The sequence below is a fragment of the Strongylocentrotus purpuratus genome, unplaced genomic scaffold (assembly GCF_000002235.5).
Source record: "Strongylocentrotus purpuratus isolate Spur 01 unplaced genomic scaffold, Spur_5.0 spur5_scaffold_19, whole genome shotgun sequence".
Taxonomy (NCBI): domain Eukaryota; kingdom Metazoa; phylum Echinodermata; class Echinoidea; order Camarodonta; family Strongylocentrotidae; genus Strongylocentrotus; species Strongylocentrotus purpuratus.
Genome location: NW_022145604.1, coordinates 23,045,441 through 23,067,706, shown reverse-complemented (window position 1 = coordinate 23,067,706; position 22,266 = coordinate 23,045,441). Strand labels below are relative to the sequence as shown.

The following is a 22,266-nucleotide window of genomic DNA, read 5'->3' as shown; positions in this document are numbered from 1 at the left end:
AATCATATCTATTTCTATGGTGTTCATCTTGCTCATTATTATCCATTTATTTATTTTTCATTTCATCTTTAGCCCTGAACCTAGAGCAATCATAGGAGAGCTGTACTGTGTAGAGACACTGCTCAGGATACTACAAGACTATGACATCCTCTCCAAAAAGTAAGTTCCCTGATCCCAAAACTTCATCATTAACAGAATTGTTATTTCTTACCTCAGGGGAATGTGGTTGGCATTTCCATAACCTTTCTTTGTGTCGATTTATGTGTGCAGAAGTGGAATATAATTTTGTCTCCTTTAGTTGGATTTAAAATGAATGTCGTCCGATCTAGTCTCACATATGACATCAGCTGAAGATGATATTAGATGTATAATAATGGTCCTTACTAAACTTTGCCAATCTGGTGAAGGTGCAATGAAATTGTAAATTGTTCATATAGTAGATTTACCCCACCCCAAATGAATTCCCCCCCCCCCCCCCCCCCCCATCTACCATCTTCCCCTTGATCCTCTGCCCATGTATATCAGATTATGATAGCATTGACTGACAAGGTATTCTTTACGTGTGTGTGTGTGTAATTGGTTTTTACAGACATGTATCAATCAGATATGATTATTTACGTCGAGACCGACCTAGTTTATCCTCACCATCCTAAAAATGTGACTCGGTTTTCGAACCGGGGTCGCCTGGGCGAGTTTGTAGGCGTAGACAGAGAGCTGACCAAGTGAACGTGCCGCTAGACCAACTCATATATCATCCCCTTGCCTAGATTTGCTACCAGGCTGGGTGCAGTCATTATTTATATATTGATAAATTGTCTTCCTTTGCATTTTTCACTCCATTTTCCACCGTCAGTTGACTGATGAATTAGGATTATGTAAAGACATCCTTGTATTAGTAAGATACTTTTTTCTCCACTCCCGTGTAGACTTGCTGCCTGGTTGTTGAAGGTGTTATGTCTGGAAGAGCAAGTGGGAGAGCAGGTGAAGATCTTTGATGGGATGCCCATTCTTCTCAGCATTCTACACTCGGATAACATCAGTCTACTCTGTGATGTGGTATGCATCCCTAGACTATTCTCTTCTTGATGCTGGGAAGGAGAGGAGGGGAGGGGGGGGGGAGGGGAGGGGGAGAGAGAGAGAGGAGGAGGGGGAGGAGGAGGAGGGGGAGGGGGAGGAGGTGGAGGGGGGAGACATGGGGGAGGAGGATAGTGATGATAGTGATGAAGATGCTGCTGCTGATGGTAATAATGATTGCCAGATAATGATAACGACAAGAAGATGATGATGATGATGAGGAGGATGAGGATGAGGATGAAGAGGATGATTCATTTCAGAGATGGGTGTATTCCATTATTTGTTCAGGTCTTGTATGTGAGTGTACAATGTATTTGTTTAAAAAATTGTACTTTAAAGGTACTATGTCCCATTTGCAGGCCAAAAAATGAAAAAGTTAAATTCCAACTGCATTTGAAAGATAATACTAATTTAGAACTTAGGGCTTGAAAATAACGACTATTAGTTGTCAAATCGACTTTAGGGCTATAGAGCCCCAAAGTAATAGTCTTGATTTTCAGACATTGTACCGAATGGTCATACGTTTTTATGCTGCGCAAAGATTCAATCAGTTTAATCTTGGCCATCACAAGAAGTGGGTTATTGATGTAGACAAATGCTCATGTACCCTTTACAACTCTTTTCATGTATGTTATTACCAAAGAAGAAAAAAAGCCAGCCAGTCACTCAATAGTGTCTGACAGTGAAGTCTAGCAAGTAAACGGGTTTCCTTGCATAATTTGAATATGAGGACACTGCTAACGTTTAAATTTCACAGATAGGACATACATGACATATTCATAATTCCTGCAAAGTTCTACAGAATTTGAGGTTGGCTGCAAAAGGGACATAGTACCTTTAATAGCATTATGGGATAAAAGGAACTAATACAGAAATGTACTTTGTATTATGGGGTAAAAGGATATAATCAAAAAGTGCTCCTAGTTCTCTGGGTAAAAAAAAAAACTTTTTGATATCTATAAATAAGTAGACCGGGTTAAACCGTGTTTGATTTCAGTAATCCACACTGATAACTCTCTGAAGATCAAGGGTTCTCAGCCCTGTTTCATAAACTTTGTTATCAATAACAAATACTAAATTTCAATGACAAATTTGCTCTCAACCAATCGGATGCCACGGTTTCAGTAGCTAGTATAACGGTTATTGTAACCTGTCATTGATAACAAGTTTTATGAAGCAGGGCCCTCATCCTCTTGTTCACTATTAAACAACCTTTGTCTTTGATAATAGAATAGTAATCTGATTAAATAGATTAACGACCTTTGTACATCCCACTGCCAAATTCTTCTGGGGAGCAGTCACATTGGGTGTCCTTTTGTTGGTGTTTTTTTTTTTAATCCTCCCCTTTTTAATGTGAGATCGACCCCTTTTTCTGTCAAATACACTTTTGTCTATTGAGATGTTTGCTTTTAATTCATGTTCAGATATACAATGGTAAATTTCTCCCTTTAAATAAAAATGGGAATGAAGAAAGAAAGAAACATTCTGAAGAAGAGTTACGTCCTCCCTTTATTCAAATGAACGATGTTGTATATTGTTCAGATAATGTTTGAAATGGCCTACAAACTGAAATTAACATTAAGGTTAATTCCCCTTTATTAATTTTTTTGCTTTCTTTTTATAATCATTTCAGGTTTGGTGCATAGCACAGCTAGCTCAAGACCAGGATGCAAGTAATGATGTCAGGAGTATGGGGGGAATCCCCCTCCTTCTTGCGCTCTTACAGTAAGTACTGTTTGATTAATCTTAATCTACTTATATGAAAAACGAAATCTCCAGGAAAATGTTTTTGCAACTCCTGATTCATAATTGTTCATGGAGTACGGGATAACATTTTTGTATATTCGATATGGGGGTAGTATTTTATCTTTTTTTTTTATGACTTTTCTTTCGGAATCACTGATAATCCTTACATGTATTATCAATTCTCTCTCTCTCTCTCTCTCTTTCCATTTTTCCAATGAATTTTCTGATGGAATCACTAATTTTAATGTGGTATGAATGTGTAAAAAAGAATCCCAAACCCTCTGCAAATTTTAAAGATTTGTAGTTTCTGTGCAAGAAACCTTGCAATTTGCGAAAAGAGCATTGTTGTTATACCTTCATTTTGTGGTATTAAACTTTTGTGAATCTGGACCATACACACAATTTATGCATGTTGTTCTTTTTTCGTTACATTTCCCCTACTGTAATTGTCAATTAATTACTTTCATTTCAATATTTCAATTTCAATTGATTATGTTTCCAACAAATCATTGCGATTCAATTATAAACATTTACAACAATTTAGGAATACATATTGGAAACAGAGGGGTCCACTAAAAAGCAATGCTTGTACAAGTGTGGACACCTCAAATGGTACTTAAGAATAATGAGTAATTAAATTGTTTCTGCCTTCTCTTTTGTTTTCAGTGATCGTGAATTCAGCTCTGATAGAGGGTCATCCCACGCTTTGGCCAGTGCAGGTTCATCAGGCAGACATCATTCGCTTCCATTCCCCGTCCATGATAATGTAAGAACAATTCAAACCTCCAGGGGGGTGTTTCACAAAGATCCACTAAGTTGGACTTAACAGTTATGGAAAGACATTAGCATCATTAAAAATATTTCATAAAAGTTATTTTAAAAGGCATAGATGTTGATTCAAATCATTCATATTTTCTATTATCAAGGAAATTTTATGTTCTTGATGTGGAATTTATGAAAAGTCTAAAATACTTCAAATTTTGCTTTTGAGTATATTTTATTTTAAGGCCTCAAATGGCTCTCCACATTGTTTAAGTCCAACTTAGAGTTGAGTTTGACTTTGGATCTAAGTGAAACACCCCCCTGAAAATATTATCCTGGGCCCTGTTTTACAAAGAGTTGATATCAATCTCGATTATGTACAGAAGAGATAGGAGATTGCAAACTTGCGATTGATTTGGATCAATCGTAACTCTCGTAAGACAGGGCCCAGATAAGGTTTAATTTTGTGAAAGGCTGCTCTATTTCACTTATGTCATATATATGTATTATAATGTGATGTACAGATTTTATGAGTCTATATATTGTATGTTTCTTTTCAAATTCTGTGATTTTGCGAGAGGTGTTGTACGTTTTTATTTGTTAGTATGCCTAAATGATCAATATGAATGTTATTAGTATAATTATTTGTACTATATACATGTATGTGGAACACAATGTATAATGAGAGCCAGGTCATCCATAATTGCCTACCTCTAGAAGGAAATTTGTATTACAGAACCTGTTATGAAAGTTCACCTGGTAAAAGTGGCCAATATTTTTCTGCTGCCAGACAGGTCGGACTGTAGCTCTATATGAATGATAGATAATGACTGATCATTGTTGATAATATTATAAAGCTCACCAAATATTCATCTGTTTATCTTACAGGGTGATGTTCAATTGGAGCACATATTATCTCTGAAATCAGGTGAGTTGTTTGGCAAGATGTGTTTAATTTTAACCCTTTGAGTACCACAATAACATAGCAGAAGCCTGTGGTGTCAGTTACAAGAAATACCAGGTTGTATCGAATGGGTTAATATGAAAAACATGCCAAAGTGTTGATGAATACAAGATAAGCAAAAAAGCAAATCTTTTCTTCTCATTGATAATAGAATAAATACAGCAAATACACTTAGTTCAAAGTAGAACAAAAAGTTTTATCGAAAGGAGAGAATAATAGTTATCTTCCTTGAAATTTTGCTACATATAGATAATGTCATTATGCCATTAGGTTATAATATAAGCTCCTTCACTGTTGTTCACTGTTAAAGGGATTTGGTATCTTTGCCCCAGATTTTATTAAAAATCTTGAATTTAGCTCATGGTGCAATCAAAAATATAAATCTTTAGGTCAGTCAGAGATTTCCATGACTTTTACAAGTCGATCTGATAATCAAGATATTTATGATTGGAATTAGAAATTTTCCCAATGGTTTTTATAACACTACAGTCTATTTGGGAAAATGAGTATGGTAAAACTGGTCGCTCGAAGAATTTACTTTTTTGAAGCACTTCATGATCATTTTGAAGCGCAATGCATCTCAGATTTGTCAAACTGGAAACATTGTTAAACAATGCCTTTAAAAAAAAAAAATTTGTGATACAGTCAAACCTGCTTTAGTGACCACCTGTCTACAGAGACCACATGAATTGTTTCCCTTGAAAATGGTTTCTCATTGAAACATGTACTAAAGGAACCTGTCTACAAAGTCCACTTTTGTGTTTCCCTTGGTCGGTCAAAAATAATGTCCAAATGTCGAAAACCAATTGAATATGTTAAGTATTGGCTGAGATATGACCATCTTAATAAATAGATGTCCTATAGGTCTGGTCTGGTTCATAACATTACGAGCCAGAGCAATATAACACTGAGTTCCCATAGGACAATGGATTTTTATGATGTCACAGCTTCGGGACAGGTTTGACTGTATTTCTAATGTCACTTTCTTCTTGCTTTGTTCACTAAATAGCATGCTGTGCAGCTCTGACTGAACTGGTGCGCAACGACACCAACGCTCAGCAGATTGTTCAGAACAATGGTATCTACAGCGTGGGCATGCTCATCTTCCCTCAGAAGACCTCCACCAAGGCCGAGAGTGAGGCTGTACAGACTTTACAGGTAAGTTAAAGGGGAGCCGAGACCGGAGACAACTCGGCCCAGCTGCAAAAACGGTCAGTTTTTGCAGGTTAAGGGTTAGGTTTAGGTTTAGGGTTAGGGTAAAATGAAAAAAATGACAGTTTTTGCAGAGCGGCCGAGTTTTCCCCAGGTCCGAGTTAGCCCGGATCCGTTCAAGTGTACTCGTAACTGGCCGGGTGGTGTTGTGAAAACTCATTTAGCGAAAAAGAAAATGTAGAGAAGTTAACATGAAAAATAATGTTTGTCTAGGAGTCATTTAAGAATTGCACATTGGTCTATATAAACATAAAATGCAGTTGATATATTCTTTCCTGCGTTTTTCCAAATTGGTTTCTGTGAAAGCTACATATTGATACTGAGAATCTGCAACTTTTGAACGTAAAAACAATTGTATAAATAGAAAACATAGAAATGAAAGGAATAAGGTAGCTTTTCATGAACACGTTCCTGTCAAAGGCATAGACAAAGGTAGTGAGTATCAATTGATGATGCTCAATTAATATGTGCTATAAAATGACTATCAAAAGAAAAAGCATACCAAACTTTGGAAGATTCTCATTTAAAAGTTATTATCTTTGAATAACATTTTATATTTAAGAGTGACTAATACTCTGTCTCATGATCCCTTGTTCATAACGCTGCTGCCACGGATGACCGAGCAGCAGCCTTTAAAAAAAGTATTGTCAAAATCCCCCGGCGAGTTTTAGCTGTGGCAATGAATGTGGGTCAAAAGTCCTTTATATGCAATGTTCTTTCCCCGATGTTAAATTTTTTGTATGAGTAACCCCACCCCTCTCCACTTACTATGTTAATTTTTGCATATATTTGCTTATATTTAGGCCATTATCTAGTTCTTGCCATGGTTCTTGTATAATTTTGGACAAGAAATGAAAGACTCTAACATCTACTTCCCTGTATCATTCAATAAATAAAATGCTGTAAATACCTAAAAATTTATCTTGTTCTGCCAAAATTGGAAGGTTGCCAATACTTCTACAAGTATAACACACTATATTACAATCACTTGTAGCAATGGAGCAGATTTCATGATCATTCGCAACACATGCGCTTTTGTTTTTTTTCACAGAAAAATTCTTTCCGATCGCTGAGGTTTCTGTTCAGCATGGAGAGGAATCGTCGTCTCTTCAAACGTCTTTTTCCTCCCGGTCTTTTCGAGAAGTTCATCGATGTGGGTCACTACCAGAGGGATATCAGTGCCTACAAGAGCCTGGTAGAGATGCTCTCTGCTCTACCCGTAAGTATACAAATAATACAAAGCAGTGAGGGCATTAGTAAGAATTACCCACACAAGGTACCTTTGGAACAGTCTAACACGCCCGAGGCGATGGCCGAGGGTGTTTGGACTGTATATTGAAGGTACTGAGTGTGGTAAATTTTACTAATGCCCAAACAAAATGAGTTGCATTATTTGTTTTATAAAATGATGTTTTATAACATGATTTTACTAATGAAGGTACCGAGTGTGGTAAATTTTACTAATGCCCAAACAAAATGAGTTGCATTATTTGTTTTATAAAATGATGTTTTATAACATGATTTTACTAATGACCGGTCATTATCAAAATTACGTGTTAGGCAAAATAAATGCCTGGTCACGTGTACGCTCTCAATCAATCATTTGATTAGGATCCACGTTATCATCTTATAATACTTATTAACCCATGCATGTACAGGAACGGGATGGGCTACTGTGTTAAGTCTAGGAGAATGAAAGAATTCAGTATAGTCTTTGGGTCAATAAGCCGTGTGTGCATGCATGCCATCACCAGCTTAATTGAAAGAAAGACAAAAATAGTACATTCTAAACAGTATAGGCTATGACGATAATTTTCTTGTTTAGTACCATTGCAAATAAGCTGTAAGTATATTCATTGAATTAAAAATAAGGATCACAGTTTGAAAAAAGATGATTAAAGCTGCATGTGCAGGTATTCTATTGTTAGAAAAGAATTGAGGAAGAATGAAGAGGAAATAAGAAAAGGAAGAATTGATGCTTCATTTGGTAGTTGGAAGTAAATGGCTCTTAAAATCTTTAAAAAGGAGATGATTAAAAATTCCATTCTTGAAAATGTGTTATTTTGATATTGTAATGGCAATAACTCAGAACAAATATTGAATACAGTTACGGATAATTATTGCACTTACACGTACATTACATTTTAAATAATGTTTGGGGTTTATATGTTCTGTAATCCTGCATCAGTGGTGTTTATATTGTGTTCTGTTACTTTTCAGGCTGATCTGTTGGACACTATCAAGGTGAACTTTGAGGAGACAAATCAGAACAAGGAGCCTACGCAGTCCATCTCTGGATACCTGGTCTATGAGCATCTAGGAACAGGTGCCTTTGGCAGTGTCTACAAGGTGAGCATCTAGCTGTCATTTCAGTCTAGCCATCATCAAGACTAAAGTTGCGTTTGATTGCAAGTTGCGAAATTTGAAACTGATATTTGCAATCGATTGCAACTCAACTTTCTTGCAATGCCCCACTAGTTTCCTGAATTTACTAAGATATTGTTAGGATTCAAGTTTTAATAATGATATTAAGTAAAATAGATGTAGCTTTTATTCTTTTATTGGGGGGTTGCAAAAAAGTTGAGTTGCGATCAATTGCAAATTTGCAATTAATCGCAAGACTTACGCTTGATTTCGGGGATTTGCAATTGCTTGCAACTTTCTTGCAACGCCACATAAGACTATCTATTCCCATAATGTAACATATATCATAACATAATATTGTGTTGTTCATGACCTATTTGTAAATAACGTCATCCTTCGCAGGTGAAGAAGAACGCCGGTGGCAACTTCCTAGCCCTGAAGGAGATCTCCTTCAACAACCCTGCTGTAGGTAGGACAGCCAAGGAGAAAGAGAAGAGCATAGAGAGTATCATCAGCGAACTCAGTATCGTCAAGGAGCACATGAGACATCCCAACGTTGTGCGCTACTACAGGACGTTTACAGAACGTGAGTGTGGACAAATCCAAAGACTTTTATTTTTATTTTTTAAACTTCAAATAAAGTTTTATTTAATTGTTCTCAAAGCATATAACAAGGGGGTGTTTTACAAAGATCCTGAGTTGAACTTATGGAATTATGGAAAGCTGTTAGCATCTCTGAAAATATTTTGTAAAAGTTATTTTAAAAGGCATAAAATGTTGATTCAAATCATTCATATTTTCTAATATCAAGGAGATTTCATGTTCTTGATGTGGAATTTATGAAAAATCTAAAATACCGGTACTTGAATTTTTGCTTTTGAATATATTTTATTTAAAGGCTACAAATAGCTCTTCATAATTTTTAAGTCGAGTTTAAACAAGAAACCACTTCCAAGGGAAACAGATAATTTGGTCTTTCTATACAGGTGGTCACTACAGCAGGTTTAAATGTATATGGAAACTTATCTATTGTTTGTGGAGAGAAGGGAGCAATCAACCCCTTATTTAATTATTAGTCTGTGCATTTTTAGACCAATGATGGTAAATGTGATTTAAAGATCGTCTGCGCTTGTTTGCCCAGGAGGGATTAGACCACCCTTTAATTGTAATTATTACTTTAAATATTTGAATTTTTTTCCGCAGCTCAAGTTGAGAAGATGTACATCATAATGGAGCTCATAGAGGGAGCCCCACTCTACGAACATTTCAACTCACTTAAAGAGAAGAATGAGAACTTCTCAGAGGAGAGGATATGGCATATATTTATTCAAGTGAGTAAAAATTAAGACTTCTATGATTTTCTTTATATGATAAAAACAACTACACTCACCAGTAACAGAAAGTGGACACTATTTATAATTAAATGAAATAGATATTTAATATGAACTTATCTTTCAAGTTTCAATTATCTGTACTAAAAGAATAAAGGAACATAGAGAGGTTGAATTGGGCATTTACATTGAGATCTCTGCCATTATGCCAGTGTCTTGGTGCAAGTACATACTTTATATTACTATGATATGAAACACTGAACAGATATATGAAGATTGTAATGTAATTTTTCTGAATTTATTCCTCTTGGGATCTTGCTGCTATGTAAATGTCAAATGTGTCTTTGCTCAGATATATTCTTCCATCTAGTAATGCTAATCATCTATTTATGAATCTCTCAAAAAATATAAAAAGAAAATTCCAATGGAGGCGTGATACATGTACCTGTGTAGCTCAGTGGTAGAGCACTGGTCTCTTAACCGGGAGGTTCCGGGTTCTAAACCATATGCTGGTGCCGGCCCCTTTGGTAATTTATGCATTAATCATTACTATTTTCATGTATTCTATCCATCTGACTATAGATTGTGCTGGCATTGAGATATCTGCATAAAGAGAAGAAGATTGTACACAGAGATTTGACACCTAATAACATCATGCTTGGAGAAAGGGATAGGGTTACCATCAGTGAGTATGATCTTCAGAATCCCTTTAATGTGGCTTTAAGCCCCACTGCACTACTTATAGCTACTGGCGCCCTCTATATAGCAAACAATGCCTAATCGGTGCCTGTTGGTCCCCCATGATCCTCTTTTTCTTATGTTAATTGAGAACTGATTTGATGAGATAACCACCTGTCAATGACCTTGCAGGGAGGTCTAATCCCCCTTGGCCAAACAAGACAGACAGGCTTTAAAGTAAATACTGTGATACCACAAACCTGTCTCAATTATAGACCATTTCCCTAATGTAAGCAAATTCAATGCACAAATCTTCGTTAAATGCCTCGTTACAAATTATTTCATTCACCAGTCATGAATAATTGTGTTTCAATAGTCAGAATGTGAATGGCATACATGTACATTTCGTGTTGTTAGGTAGAACAAGCCATAATGTTTGTCCTACCTAGCAACAATTAATTGTAACGAGGCACTTAACAATGATTTGTGCATTCAAGTTATTACATTACAGAAATGGTCTATTGCAAAATGTCAAGTGTTGCAATATTTTATGATATTGATAGGATAGGAGAATAAAGGTAGAGCTGATATTTTAGCTCTGACATGTAAGGTAAGCTTTACCAAGAATTGCTTAGTGGTGGTTCTTTTCTTCTTTTTTTTTTTGGGGGGGGGGGAGGGGGTCACTCTGTATTTCAGCGTATTGTAATATTAAATACTGCAAATTTGTACTCTTGGAAACATTCATTTAACTGAATCTCATTTTATCATTGCCCAAATATTTAAAGGACTTTATTCTTGGTATTTCTCTATTTAAAGTCCCTCGCATCATCCCACATACTGATATTAATGTTGTTTATTGTGTTTGATGTTACAGCTGATTTTGGTCTTGCTAGAGCCAGGCAGCCTGATGCGAGCAAGATGACATCAGTGGTAGGAACCATACTCTACAGCTGGTGAGTGGCATACAAGTATTTATTTATTATTTATTTATTAAAAACGTCTTTTAACAGGATAACATTTATCCGCTGGCAGGCTGTTTTACCCAATGGTCCTGCTTAAAGAAGGAAAATACAAATTTAAGAACTGACAATAAGAGTATTTACAAAGAAAATAGCAGTTTTATTCAGGCAGTAAAAATAGAAACAACAAAAATAGGAAGAAAAAAATTAGGGAAAAACGGAAAGAGGGGGAAAAAAGATATTCATACATCTTGAGAAAAAGTACATTGATGGATAAGTAGATCTATACAAATTATTGACAAATGTAGTATAATCAGATAGAAAATGAAAATGAAAATAGAACAAGAAATATCTTAGCGGCCATAGGTCTCGCCCAAACAGTTATATATAATAGATATCAAATATACAATGTAATGTAAGTATATTATGGAATTTCCTAGATAAGTAGAGGTGTTGTAGTCAAGTGAATTTTCTGACAAGTTTTTGTGGTGAATTTGCAGTGCAGTCAAACCTGTATGTAGATATCAGTCTAAGGAAAGGAACAAAGGCGATACATATAAGTGATGTTTAAATAAAGAAAGGCAGTCATTCAAAACAGACTGTCCTACACTACATGTATGTTTAGTTTCTCTGTGATGCAGTACATATTTCAAGAAGAAATATAGTTCAAGATATGAAATAACAATGTTGGTTGGTTGGTTTGTTTGATTTACCGGAATTCTAGGAAAGCATGTGTATATACTTGTAAGTAAACAACCAGGGGACCAACAACTCTAAGTCCTTACCAATGGACTTGGTAATGAGGATAATGCCTTACCAAAGGACACTAGCACGTTGACTTGGTTTCAAACCCAAGACCTCCCTGTTACAAGACCACTGCTCCACCATTAAGCCATCATGCCACACACAAATAAACAAACTATTTATTGACAGGTTTTCTTAACTCTTTGTTTGCTTTGTTCGCCGATTTGCACGGACGTAGGCGTGCCAACTTCGCATTTTTGCACAGATGTATACGAGTCAATTAGACATTCATAATACCGCTCGCAGTGTGTAGCCACGCGTTGCGTTTACTATTGTTTACATTGTATACATCGCACACTTTCCGGTAAACTGTTTTTCTTCATAGTGTTACATTCGAAATTACCGTGTATTTAGCGGTTTTCTTTGGATTTTTTTTACTGATGTTACGATGGCACCTGCTGGAAAACGTCAACGTGTGTTTAGTGTAGAGGAGGCTCGAGATCTTGTTACTATGGAAGCATGGAGCATGGACTCTGATTCCGACGAATCGAGCAGTGACGAAGACTCTAGTGATAAAAGTGTTCCCTGAGAGTAGACTGATAGAATAAGAATGAATAAAAATTAATGAAAGAGCTAGAGATGACAGCAAGAAAGAGAGTAGACTGATAGAATAAGAATGAATAAAAAAAAATGAAAGAAGGAGATAGAGATGACAGCAAGAAAGAGAGTAGACAGTGATAGAATAAGAATGAATAAAAATAATGAAAGAAAGAGATAGAGATGACAGCAAGAAAGAGAGTAGACTGATAGAATAAGAATGAATAAAAATTAATGAAAGAGCTAGAGATGACAGCAAGAAAGAGAGTAGACAGTGATAGAATAAGAATGAATAAAACTAATGAAAGAAAGATGTATCCTGTCTTGCCGTCATCTTTATATCTTTCTTTTATTATCTTTATTCATTCTTATGCTATCAGTGTTTACTCTCTTTCTTTCCGTCATCTCTATCTTATTATTATTATCATTTTCCTATCTATATGTACCCTATGTCTTGCCGTCATCTGTATATCTTTTTCTTATTATCTTTATTCATTATTATGCTATGAGTGTAATACTCTCTTTCTTGCCGTCATCTCTATCTCATTATTATTATCATTTTCCTATCTATATGTACCCTATGTCTTGCCGTCATCTCTATATCTTTCTCTTATTATCTTTATTCATTCTTATGCTATCAGTGTTTACTCTCTTTCTTTCCGTCATCTCTATCTTATTATTATTATCATTTTCCTATCTATAATTATGTACCCTATGTCTTGCCGTCATCTCTATATCTTTCTCTTATTATCTTTATTCATTCTTATGCTATCAGTGTTTACTCTCTTTCTTGCCGTCATCTCTATCTTATTATTATTATCATTTTCCTATCTATATGTACCCTATGTCTTGCCGTCATCTGTATATCTTTCTCTTATTATCTTTATTCATTCTTATGCTATCAGTGTTTACTCTCTTTCTTGCCGTCATCTCTATCTTATTATTATTATTATTTTCCTATCAATATGTATCCTATGTCTTGCCGTCATCTCTATATATTTCTCTTATTATCTTTATTCATTCTTGTGCTATCAGTGTTTACTCTCTTTCTTTCCGTCATCTCTATCTTTTTATTATTATCATTTTCCTATCTATATGTACCCTATGTCTTGCCGTCATCTCTATATCTTTCTCTTATTATCTTTATTCATTCTTATGCTATCAGTGTTTACTCTCTTTCTTTCCGTCATCTCTATCTTATTATTATTATCATTTTCCTATCTATATGTACCCTATGTCTTGCCGTCATCTCTATATCTTTCTCTTATTATCTTTATTCATTCTTATGCTATCAGTGTTTACTCTCTTTCTTTCCGTCATCTCTATCTCATTATTATTGTTATTTTCGTATCAATATGTATCCTGTCTTGCCGTCATCTTTATCTCTTTCTCTTATAATCTTTATTCACAGTAAAGTCCTTTCATTTCATATCACTATTTCTCTCTCATAATGTCTCTCACGTCCGTTCTCCATATTTTATTCATTGCATACTCCACTCGTCAATCATTTCTGATAATAAGCTCTCTCACAATAAAGTAAATGGAAAACAATGCAATATAGTTTATATTTTAAGATTGATTCATTCTTTCTTTGTATATCTATGGCTGTGATAAATGTACTTGAAATCAATTTTATTGAGGGGTAAAGAAGGTGAGAGAACAGATGCGGTGAACATTCATAATGAGACATTTCAATAAGATGCTGATTATGTCATGTATATCACATATAATATATTATGCCTATACCATTTTTACATGCTCATACCAGTGGGCAAAATCAATAACATTCTCTTATTTCTTATTGACTTATCATGGCACAACAAAGAAAAACATCCCCACGACGTCCCTTTTCATGCCCCGCTAAACCGGACATTGACAATAACCTGGGGTAATAGGGATTTCAATGGGCAGATTAGCCCATTGTCAAGGGTGGCTGAGCGGGGTACTTTCAAGTCTCTCCCTATTGAACTTCTTTTCTTCAACAACCTAAATACTAACCTTCTGAATTGTTAGAATACTTGAGCAAGGTATGTAAAGAAAGGTAAGAAGTCCACCTTTCTAATAGATTCGATTTGAAGATGTCTTATCATTGCTAAATAAGAAATTCTAGAGGGATAAAAAACTGCCGTAAATAAGAAAAATTAAACATTATATAATTATGATTATTATAAAAATGATAATTCAAAATATAACAAATGACGGTTCATCGAAAAGCACGTTTTCCGGTCTACAACTTTGCTGCACAATATTTTTCATCATGATCATCCAGTGAAGAGTTATAGCCTCTTGATTCAGCAGAGTCAATAAAGATTCCCTCGAAATGTGTGACCCTAAAAGAATGTGGCACAGGGGGTTTTTTTAAGTGGCGCATAAAGAGTTAATACTCTCTAGCGGATAATCGATTAAGCAAATTTCAATGTGCTTATTATGTCTGTTTTTATTTCAGCCCTGAGATTGTGCAGTCCACACCATATGGTGAGAAAGCTGATGTTTGGGCAGCTGGATGCGTTCTTTATCAGATGTGTACTCTCAAGCCACCATTCTACAGCGCCAATATGCTTGCACTGGCTAGCAAAGTAAGAAAACATTTTCCGATGTAGCCAATTTGATTAATTGATTGATTGATAATTTTGAATACTTGTTGTCCTTTATCAAATTATTACATTACTGCATGTACGTAAGAGTGGTATTGTTGTTTAATAGGTTAACCTTTCTTTGGTTTTGTTTAAATTTCTGCCATATTCTATATTCATTGTAATTCTTGCATGTTTTAACATTTCATCAAATTGTATAGAATCTATTTATACAGTGCGTCCCAGAAAAAACGAAACCGAGAAGTATCGATGTTCTATCATAACTTAATCACAACTATAATTAATGAATGATACATATTTGGAAAGCTTAGTGTCTCCTCTTTCATGTGATGCTACTCAGATGATGCATATGTCATGCATGAGTGATTAAAATCAATTTGAAGGAAGGAAACCAAAAAGACATTTGGCGGGCGGTATCTGAATTTCGTAGAAAAATTCCCATTTCTAGAAAGTTGAGTTTCTGCCCTTTCATATGACACCTCAATCAGGAAAAATGAGCAAGGAATGACAAAGTTCTGTTTGTTTAAAGTAGTGCTTGCATTTCCATAATTTTATTAAACGAATTCGTTTTCACTGGCTGCCTGCCGTATCAATAAACGAAATTAACAAAAGACTTAACTCCGTTTCGTTGACATTCAGCCGTAGACGAGAGTCTTCATGCATGGCTGATTGTCAACGAAACGGAGTTAAGTCTTTTGTCAAATCTGCTTTTTGCTACGGCAGGCACCCAGTGAAAACGATTTCATTTGTTAAAATTATGAAAATGTAAGGGCTACTTTAAACAAACAGAACTTTGTTAATCCTGGCTCATTTTTCTTGATTGAGGTGTCATATGAAAGGGCAGAAAATGAACTTTCTAGAAATATGAATTTTTCTTCGGAATTCAGATACCGCCCGCGAAATTACTTTTTGGTTTCCTTCCTTCATATTGCTTTTAATCACTCATGCGTGAAATATGCATCACGTGAGTAGCATCAACCGAAAGAGGAGACTCTCAGCTTTCCAAATATGTATTATTCAGTAATTATGGTTGTGATTAAGTTATGATAAAACATTGATACTTCTCGGTTTCGTTTTTTCTGGGACGCACTGTATAGCATCAATTTCGAACATCACCATCCTAGAAAGAAATGACCATGATTATGTCACTAAATGTCACTGTATGACTAAATAATGATGCCCATGTCAACAGGATGTTCTTTTCATGGTGTTTTTTTCAGTTCCAGATCATTATACTTAAATTTACTTTATATATGATGAGCGTGACAGAATTACACAAACTTGTATGGCATGAAGAAGTCGACGCTTGGCACTCCATAAAACACTGGTTTTAACCCCTTGACTTCTGAATTCATTCACTCCCATTAGGCTTTATACAGTAGCCACCTGGGGCCCATTTCACAAAGCCTTTTTTCAATGACAAATGACAAAAATCAATGACAAATCTGCTGATAACCAATCAGAAGCAAGGATTTCAGTAGCTTATAACAAAGCCTGTCATTTGTCGCTGATGACAAGTTTTGTGAAACTGGGCCCTGGTTCCCCTAAGCAAAGGGCTAAGCTCACTAAGGTTTAACATTGCCCCTTTCGGATCATACCGACCAGTGATGTTATTTTGTTTCTTTGGATTCCTTTCTCCTTGCAGATTGTAGAAGCTGACTATGAACCTTTACCTGCCGATCAATACTCTGACCTTGTCAGCACCACGATTAGGAGGTAAAACATCTTGTTTGATTTCCTCTTTGTAGTATAATTATCCTTCAAAATGTTCAAGTAAAGTATTGTATAATCATTATAAATAATACTGGAAATAGGTAATTTCACAAAGCCATCATCATAAAATTATCTTGTTTGATTTTCTCTTTGTAGTATAATTATCCTTTAAAATGTTCAAGTAAAGTATGTTATAAATGTAAAATATTATGTTCTTCAATCAAGTATTAAATTTTGTATGAATGTTGTAGTGGATTAGTTTGAAGTGTGTGTATATGTGAGCAGTAAGAAGGGCATACAGTTGTGATCACACACATTACTAGAAATGAAGGTTAACTCTTTCGAAGCCACACAAATATTCTTCCTGTGCCACGTTGTATTTATCTTGGGAAATATAAACCGAAGGCTTATAGATTATTTAACTCTTTAAAGTGCATGATTAGTCTATACCGATGGAATAAAAGGCTTGTCATGGAGCTAATCAAGACTGGAAATTGGTAATTTTGCAAAGCCATTGTGTTGCACAAAGTAATCCTTCTGTTAATTGGGGCCTATATATGTAGTTTTGTGCAAAATTGCATTTGTGGCAAGCGAGTGATTGTGCAAAGAGGCAAAGAAAGCAACCAAAGTGTTTACCACTAGTAGCATGTGGAAGCATCATTGCCATCTTGGATATGATGTTACATTAAGAAGCTATATGTGTCGGTCAAAGTTCATTTCTCTTTCTCAGTGTCTTTCTTCTTTGACAACTGGATAATAATAATATTATTTGGTTCTTGTATAGGGCATATCACATTATATAACGTCTCTATGCGCTTCCAAAGAGCTTTGGAAATTATACCCCTAGCTTTAGCTCCGGCAACCGTATCAGCGCACAGTGCATTTCAAGGAATAATCCTACCAGGTACCCATTTACCTCACCTGGGTCAAGTGTGGCAAATGTAGATCAATATCTTGCCAAAGGACATTAGTACCGGGGCGGGACTTGAACCGTGGACCTATATCCACTCGACCACGACACCTGTCTGTAGTTGCTGTTTTGGGATTTTCTTTAATCTTTGTTCATTGCAATGGGTCAAACATACTTGAATCTCTTTTACTCTCTCTTTCATAGATGCTTGACCGCTGACCCAGAGGAGCGACCTGACATTGTGGTCGTGGCAGGTCTTATAGCGGACATGATCATGCGTCACATGGATGGCCTGAGAACGTCTCAGATATCTCTGGAGAAGAAGCTGGAGAGAGAACGCAAGAGAACTCAAAGGTAGGATGAATCACTTGATGAATGTTTCATAAATACAGTCAAACCTGCCTTAATGACCACCTGTCTACAAAGACCACATTTTTTGTTTCCCTTGAATATGGTTTCTCATTGAAACATGTCCCAAAGGAACCTGCCTACAAAGACCACTTTTTGTGTTTCCCTTGGGCGGTCGCTATAGACAGCTTTGACTGTAATCTTGGTTGATGGTAGATTTAGGTATTTCACCGATCTATATGAAATTTTGAAAACACATTTAAACTGGTGACGGTAATGTAGTAGAATCAAAAGCCTTTTCAAAGTAATTACACAAACTTAATTATGAATTGGCGAAATTATTCTTTAAATTAATTAAGCAAAGTATTTATTAATATGTAGTTGAAGTTTCTTTGAAGTTCAAAATGTGGAATGCAATCTTCCATCTACTCCTTGAGACTCACCACACAATTTATTGCTGTCTGCTGACTCGAGATCACTGGAGCAAAGATAGGTGACCATGAGGAGCCTGTAATCATTCAGTGTGGAATTTGTCCTTTAAAGCTATCTGAACTGACATGGTGAATCCCACACTGAAAAGGGAATTCTGAATACTTAAGGCTAATTGTTAAGATAGGGCGCAGTAAACCACCACAAAAAAGTGCCACTTTTCTTGACGTGACAAATGATATGATATATATATATATATTACTATTATTGTTATTATTTATCCATTGTGAACATATTACTGACTGAATGTTCTTCTTGGTTTAATGAAGGCACTACCACGAGGCAACAAGGAACATGCAGAACTATCATCGTTTGTTCTTGGCCTCCCAAGAGAAGATAGACCGTCTAGCTAACCTATCGGGTAGCGGAGGAGCAGTCAGCATCAAGAGCGACTCAGAGATCAAGTAAGATATAATTAAAATTGTATTTTATTTATTCAGAATATACAGTTAATAACTAAACTATTCATACCCTTACCCTAATTGTCCCAATATATGTTTATTGAGAATGTGACATATTAAAGCTCACATCTGCAGGTATTCAACAAAGGCCCTACCCTAATCCAACCAGTCCATCTTTCATTATTGAATTATGGAAAATACACAAAACATCAAATTTACAAGGTAATTTAGTTGTTAACTGTATGAAAACATTTATCTAGGGATTTAAGTACCGTATTTGCCGGCGTAAAGGCCGCACCCCCGCATAGGCCGCACCCCCGATTTTGACATTTAAAAAAAAAAAAAAAAAAAAAAAAAAAAAAAAAAAAAAAAAAAAAAAAAAAAAAAAAAAATCGTTTTTTGTTTTTGTTTTGTTGTTATTGTTTTGCTGCCGAAAACCCACGCGTGGAAGGACCTTCATTTAACATCGAGGTGCAGTTAAAGGCGCTGATTTGTGCTTGTAAACTTGTCACAAATAATAGTAACAATGTCATTTTTAGAAGAATGTGTAAGATCATTAATGTGAATTAAAAACAATAAAGTACCTATGGTACCAGTGGTGTACCTTGTGGTACACCATTTGTTATAGAAAAAAATTTGAGGAACTATTATTATAAACTACATATTGAGATCTATTAGAAAGATTACTTTCAAACCAAGATGACAGTCAAATTTTAGTGTTGTTGTAGTTTCCGAGTGGTGAGTCAACACACTGATTACTGAGCTGGGAGACATTGCCAGGCATAGCGCCATAAATCGAAACTAAAAAAAAAAAATTAAAAAAAAAAAAAAAAAAAAAAAAAAAAAAACTTTTTTTACTCTTTCGCCGCATAGGCCGCACCCCGACTTTTTGATATTTTCTCTTCCAAAAATACTGCGGCCTATACGCCGGCAAATACGGTAGACGTTTGATGCAACCCATTCAAGTCTGCTTCCCAGATATGAAAGGCAATAATACAAGAACACAATCTATGAGTAATATGTACACAAAAATGAATCAACACAATAGTGACACACTTTTTGTAACTCAAAAATTGTTCATCTCTTATTTACTCTCTCTCTCTCCTTCTTTTCTAGTGATGTCTTTGAGTCCTGTGATGAGCTATCAAGTACAGCCGGTAGTCAAGCAGACCTTGGTCCTATCAGACCCAAACACATCTCGGTCGATACGGACAAAAGTGCAGGTAAGATCAATCAAGGCAAACATGAAAAGTGGTCTTTATAGGCAGGAGGTCTTTATGTACAGGTTCCTTTAGTCTACATGTCAATGAAATGGCATAATTTTGAGCTATCAAGTACAGCCGGTAGTCAAGCAGACCTTGGTCCTATCAGACCCAAACACATCTCGGTCGATACGGACAAGAGTGCAGGTAAGATTTCAACTACAATGAAACCTGTATATAAAGACCACTCAGGGAAACATGAAAAGTAGTCTTTATAGGTAGGTGGTCTTTAAGTACAGGTTCCTTTAGTACATGTTTCAATGAGTCAAGCAGACCTTGGTCCTATCAGACCCAAACACATCTCGGTCGATACAGACAAGAGTGCAGGTAAGATTTCAACTTCAATGAAACCTGTATATAAAGGCCACTCAATGAGAACATGAAAAGTGGTCTTTATAGGCAGGTGGTCTCAGGTTGGGTGGTCTTTATGAAGAGGTTCCTTTAGTACACGTTTCAATGAGAAACCTTATTCAAGAAACGACATTTCTGGTCTTAATAGACAGGTGGTCGCTATAGGAGGTTTTACTGTATTTAGATTGTGTGTTTGAGAAATGAAGAAGTCAGGTTGAAAAATTTGTGTCATTCTCTGATGTCATATACATTTTGGTTGGAATGTTTGAAAGGTGATTCAACATTTGCCCTGAGCTCTGTCTCAAAGATTTTAGATTAAAGTTTGGGTTGTAATTGGGGTTAAGTGATATTTAGGGTTAGGGTTAATAATGTTGAGAAATTTTTGAGAGAGTATGTTTTAGAACTTATGTTATACAATCCATCCAAAAGTTTTTTAATCCAACCATTTTCAGAATGATTTTATTAGATGGACATGTATGTGTATGCCCTAATGTAAAGAGTCTTTAAAGAAAATAAAGAGCAAGTTAAATAACTCCACAAATAATTAACTTTGGAAGCATAATGATAGTTGTTTTATATACATGTACTTGTGTCTGTTTATCTTTGTAGAGAGTGGTATAGAGGAGGATGATCCCACAACTTGTGATAGTCTAGACAGCAGCTCAGGTAGCTCAGTCCTAGGTGAGTGTTTGTACACCAGTCTTCTCTCATGCATGCATGATACCTACATGTACATATATACTGTATAACAATAATCCAACACTTAAATATTTTGCTGTGTTTTACATTTGAATTCAAACAAATTGAAAGTGTATCATAGAACTTTACAGGTATGTTGTTAGATAATTAGAAGAGGTTTTGAATTGATTGTGGTATACAGTTTGCAGTGCATCACTCATACATACATGCATGATCATACTAAATTGTTGAGCCACTGTGAGTTTACTGCAGATATGATGTTGTACGCTCTTTTGTCTTTGTATTGAAGTTACAGATTTGATTGTGGTTTTTAACATGAGGTATTTTCATTCTCCATCTCTTTCTTTTCTTTTATTTGTCTTCTCAATTTCTTCTTTCTCTATCTTTATCTTTTTCACCCTCTTTCTATCTGTCTCGGTTCTCTCTGTGTGCCTCTCTCTCTCTCTCTCTCTCTGTCTCTCTCTCCCTCTCTATCTCTCTCTCTCTCTCCCTCTTAATATCTCTCTCTCTCTCTCTCTCTTAATATCTCTCTCTGTCTCTCTCTCTCTCTCTCTGTCTCTCTCTCCCTCTATCTCTATCTCTCTCTCTGTCTCTCTCTCTCTTAATATCTACCTCTATCTCTCTCTGTCTCTCTCCCTCTCTCTCTCTCTCTCTCTCTCTCTCTGCCTCTCTATCTCTCTCTTATTCTCCCTTTCTAACCACTCTCAAACGTGTACTCTGCATGTATCACTTACCCTCCCTCTCATATCCATACACTATGTATTCACACACGCACGGTTTGCTGTACGTAGGCTCTAGCCTTAATTCCATCACTAGTCACGGTCATGCAGTGCCCCGCCCCCCAAACTCACCCCGCCCCTCCGTCCCCATCATCATCAAGAGGCCCTTCACTGCAGAATCACCAGGTTTGTTACCTCTCTACCTCTCTCTCTCTTTCTCTCTCTCTCTGTCTCTTTCTCCCTTTCTCTCTTTATCTCTCTTTCTCTCTCTATCTCTCTTTTTGTGTCTTACTTTCTCTCTCTCCCTTTCTTTTTCTATCTCTCTTTCTCTCTTTGTTTCTTTCTCTCT

At 35.9% G+C, this 22,266-nt stretch overlaps 1 protein-coding gene across 8 annotated transcripts in view; it reads left to right on the top strand.

Annotated features, from left to right (window-relative positions):
• The window catches only part of LOC591247 (serine/threonine-protein kinase Nek10), a 65,764-nt gene that overhangs the window by 32,455 nt on the left and 11,043 nt on the right, over nucleotides 1-22,266 (top strand). For 4 of the 8 annotated variants that reach the window (XM_030990633.1, XM_030990628.1, XM_030990629.1 and 1 more), the window contains exons 10-28: nucleotides 73-159; nucleotides 927-1,056; nucleotides 2,708-2,799; nucleotides 3,487-3,586; nucleotides 4,471-4,510; nucleotides 5,556-5,704; nucleotides 6,810-6,977; nucleotides 7,979-8,107; nucleotides 8,525-8,708; nucleotides 9,326-9,453; nucleotides 10,036-10,138; nucleotides 11,006-11,084; nucleotides 14,878-15,007; nucleotides 16,671-16,741; nucleotides 17,853-18,002; nucleotides 18,755-18,889; nucleotides 20,003-20,109; nucleotides 21,109-21,180; nucleotides 21,990-22,103. In XM_030990633.1, the coding sequence (XP_030846493.1) occupies nucleotides 73-159; nucleotides 927-1,056; nucleotides 2,708-2,799; nucleotides 3,487-3,586; nucleotides 4,471-4,510; nucleotides 5,556-5,704; nucleotides 6,810-6,977; nucleotides 7,979-8,107; nucleotides 8,525-8,708; nucleotides 9,326-9,453; nucleotides 10,036-10,138; nucleotides 11,006-11,084; nucleotides 14,878-15,007; nucleotides 16,671-16,741; nucleotides 17,853-18,002; nucleotides 18,755-18,889; nucleotides 20,003-20,109; nucleotides 21,109-21,180; nucleotides 21,990-22,103 (2,168 nt within the window). Of the gene's footprint in view, nucleotides 1-72; nucleotides 160-926; nucleotides 1,057-2,707; nucleotides 2,800-3,486; nucleotides 3,587-4,470; nucleotides 4,511-5,555; nucleotides 5,705-6,809; nucleotides 6,978-7,978; nucleotides 8,108-8,524; nucleotides 8,709-9,325; nucleotides 9,454-10,035; nucleotides 10,139-11,005; nucleotides 11,085-14,877; nucleotides 15,008-16,670; nucleotides 16,742-17,852; nucleotides 18,003-18,754; nucleotides 18,890-20,002; nucleotides 20,110-20,220; nucleotides 20,296-21,108; nucleotides 21,181-21,989; nucleotides 22,104-22,266 lie in introns of all 8 variants that reach the window. The other 4 variants (XM_030990632.1, XM_030990631.1, XM_030990635.1 and 1 more) reach the window with 4 other exon arrangements.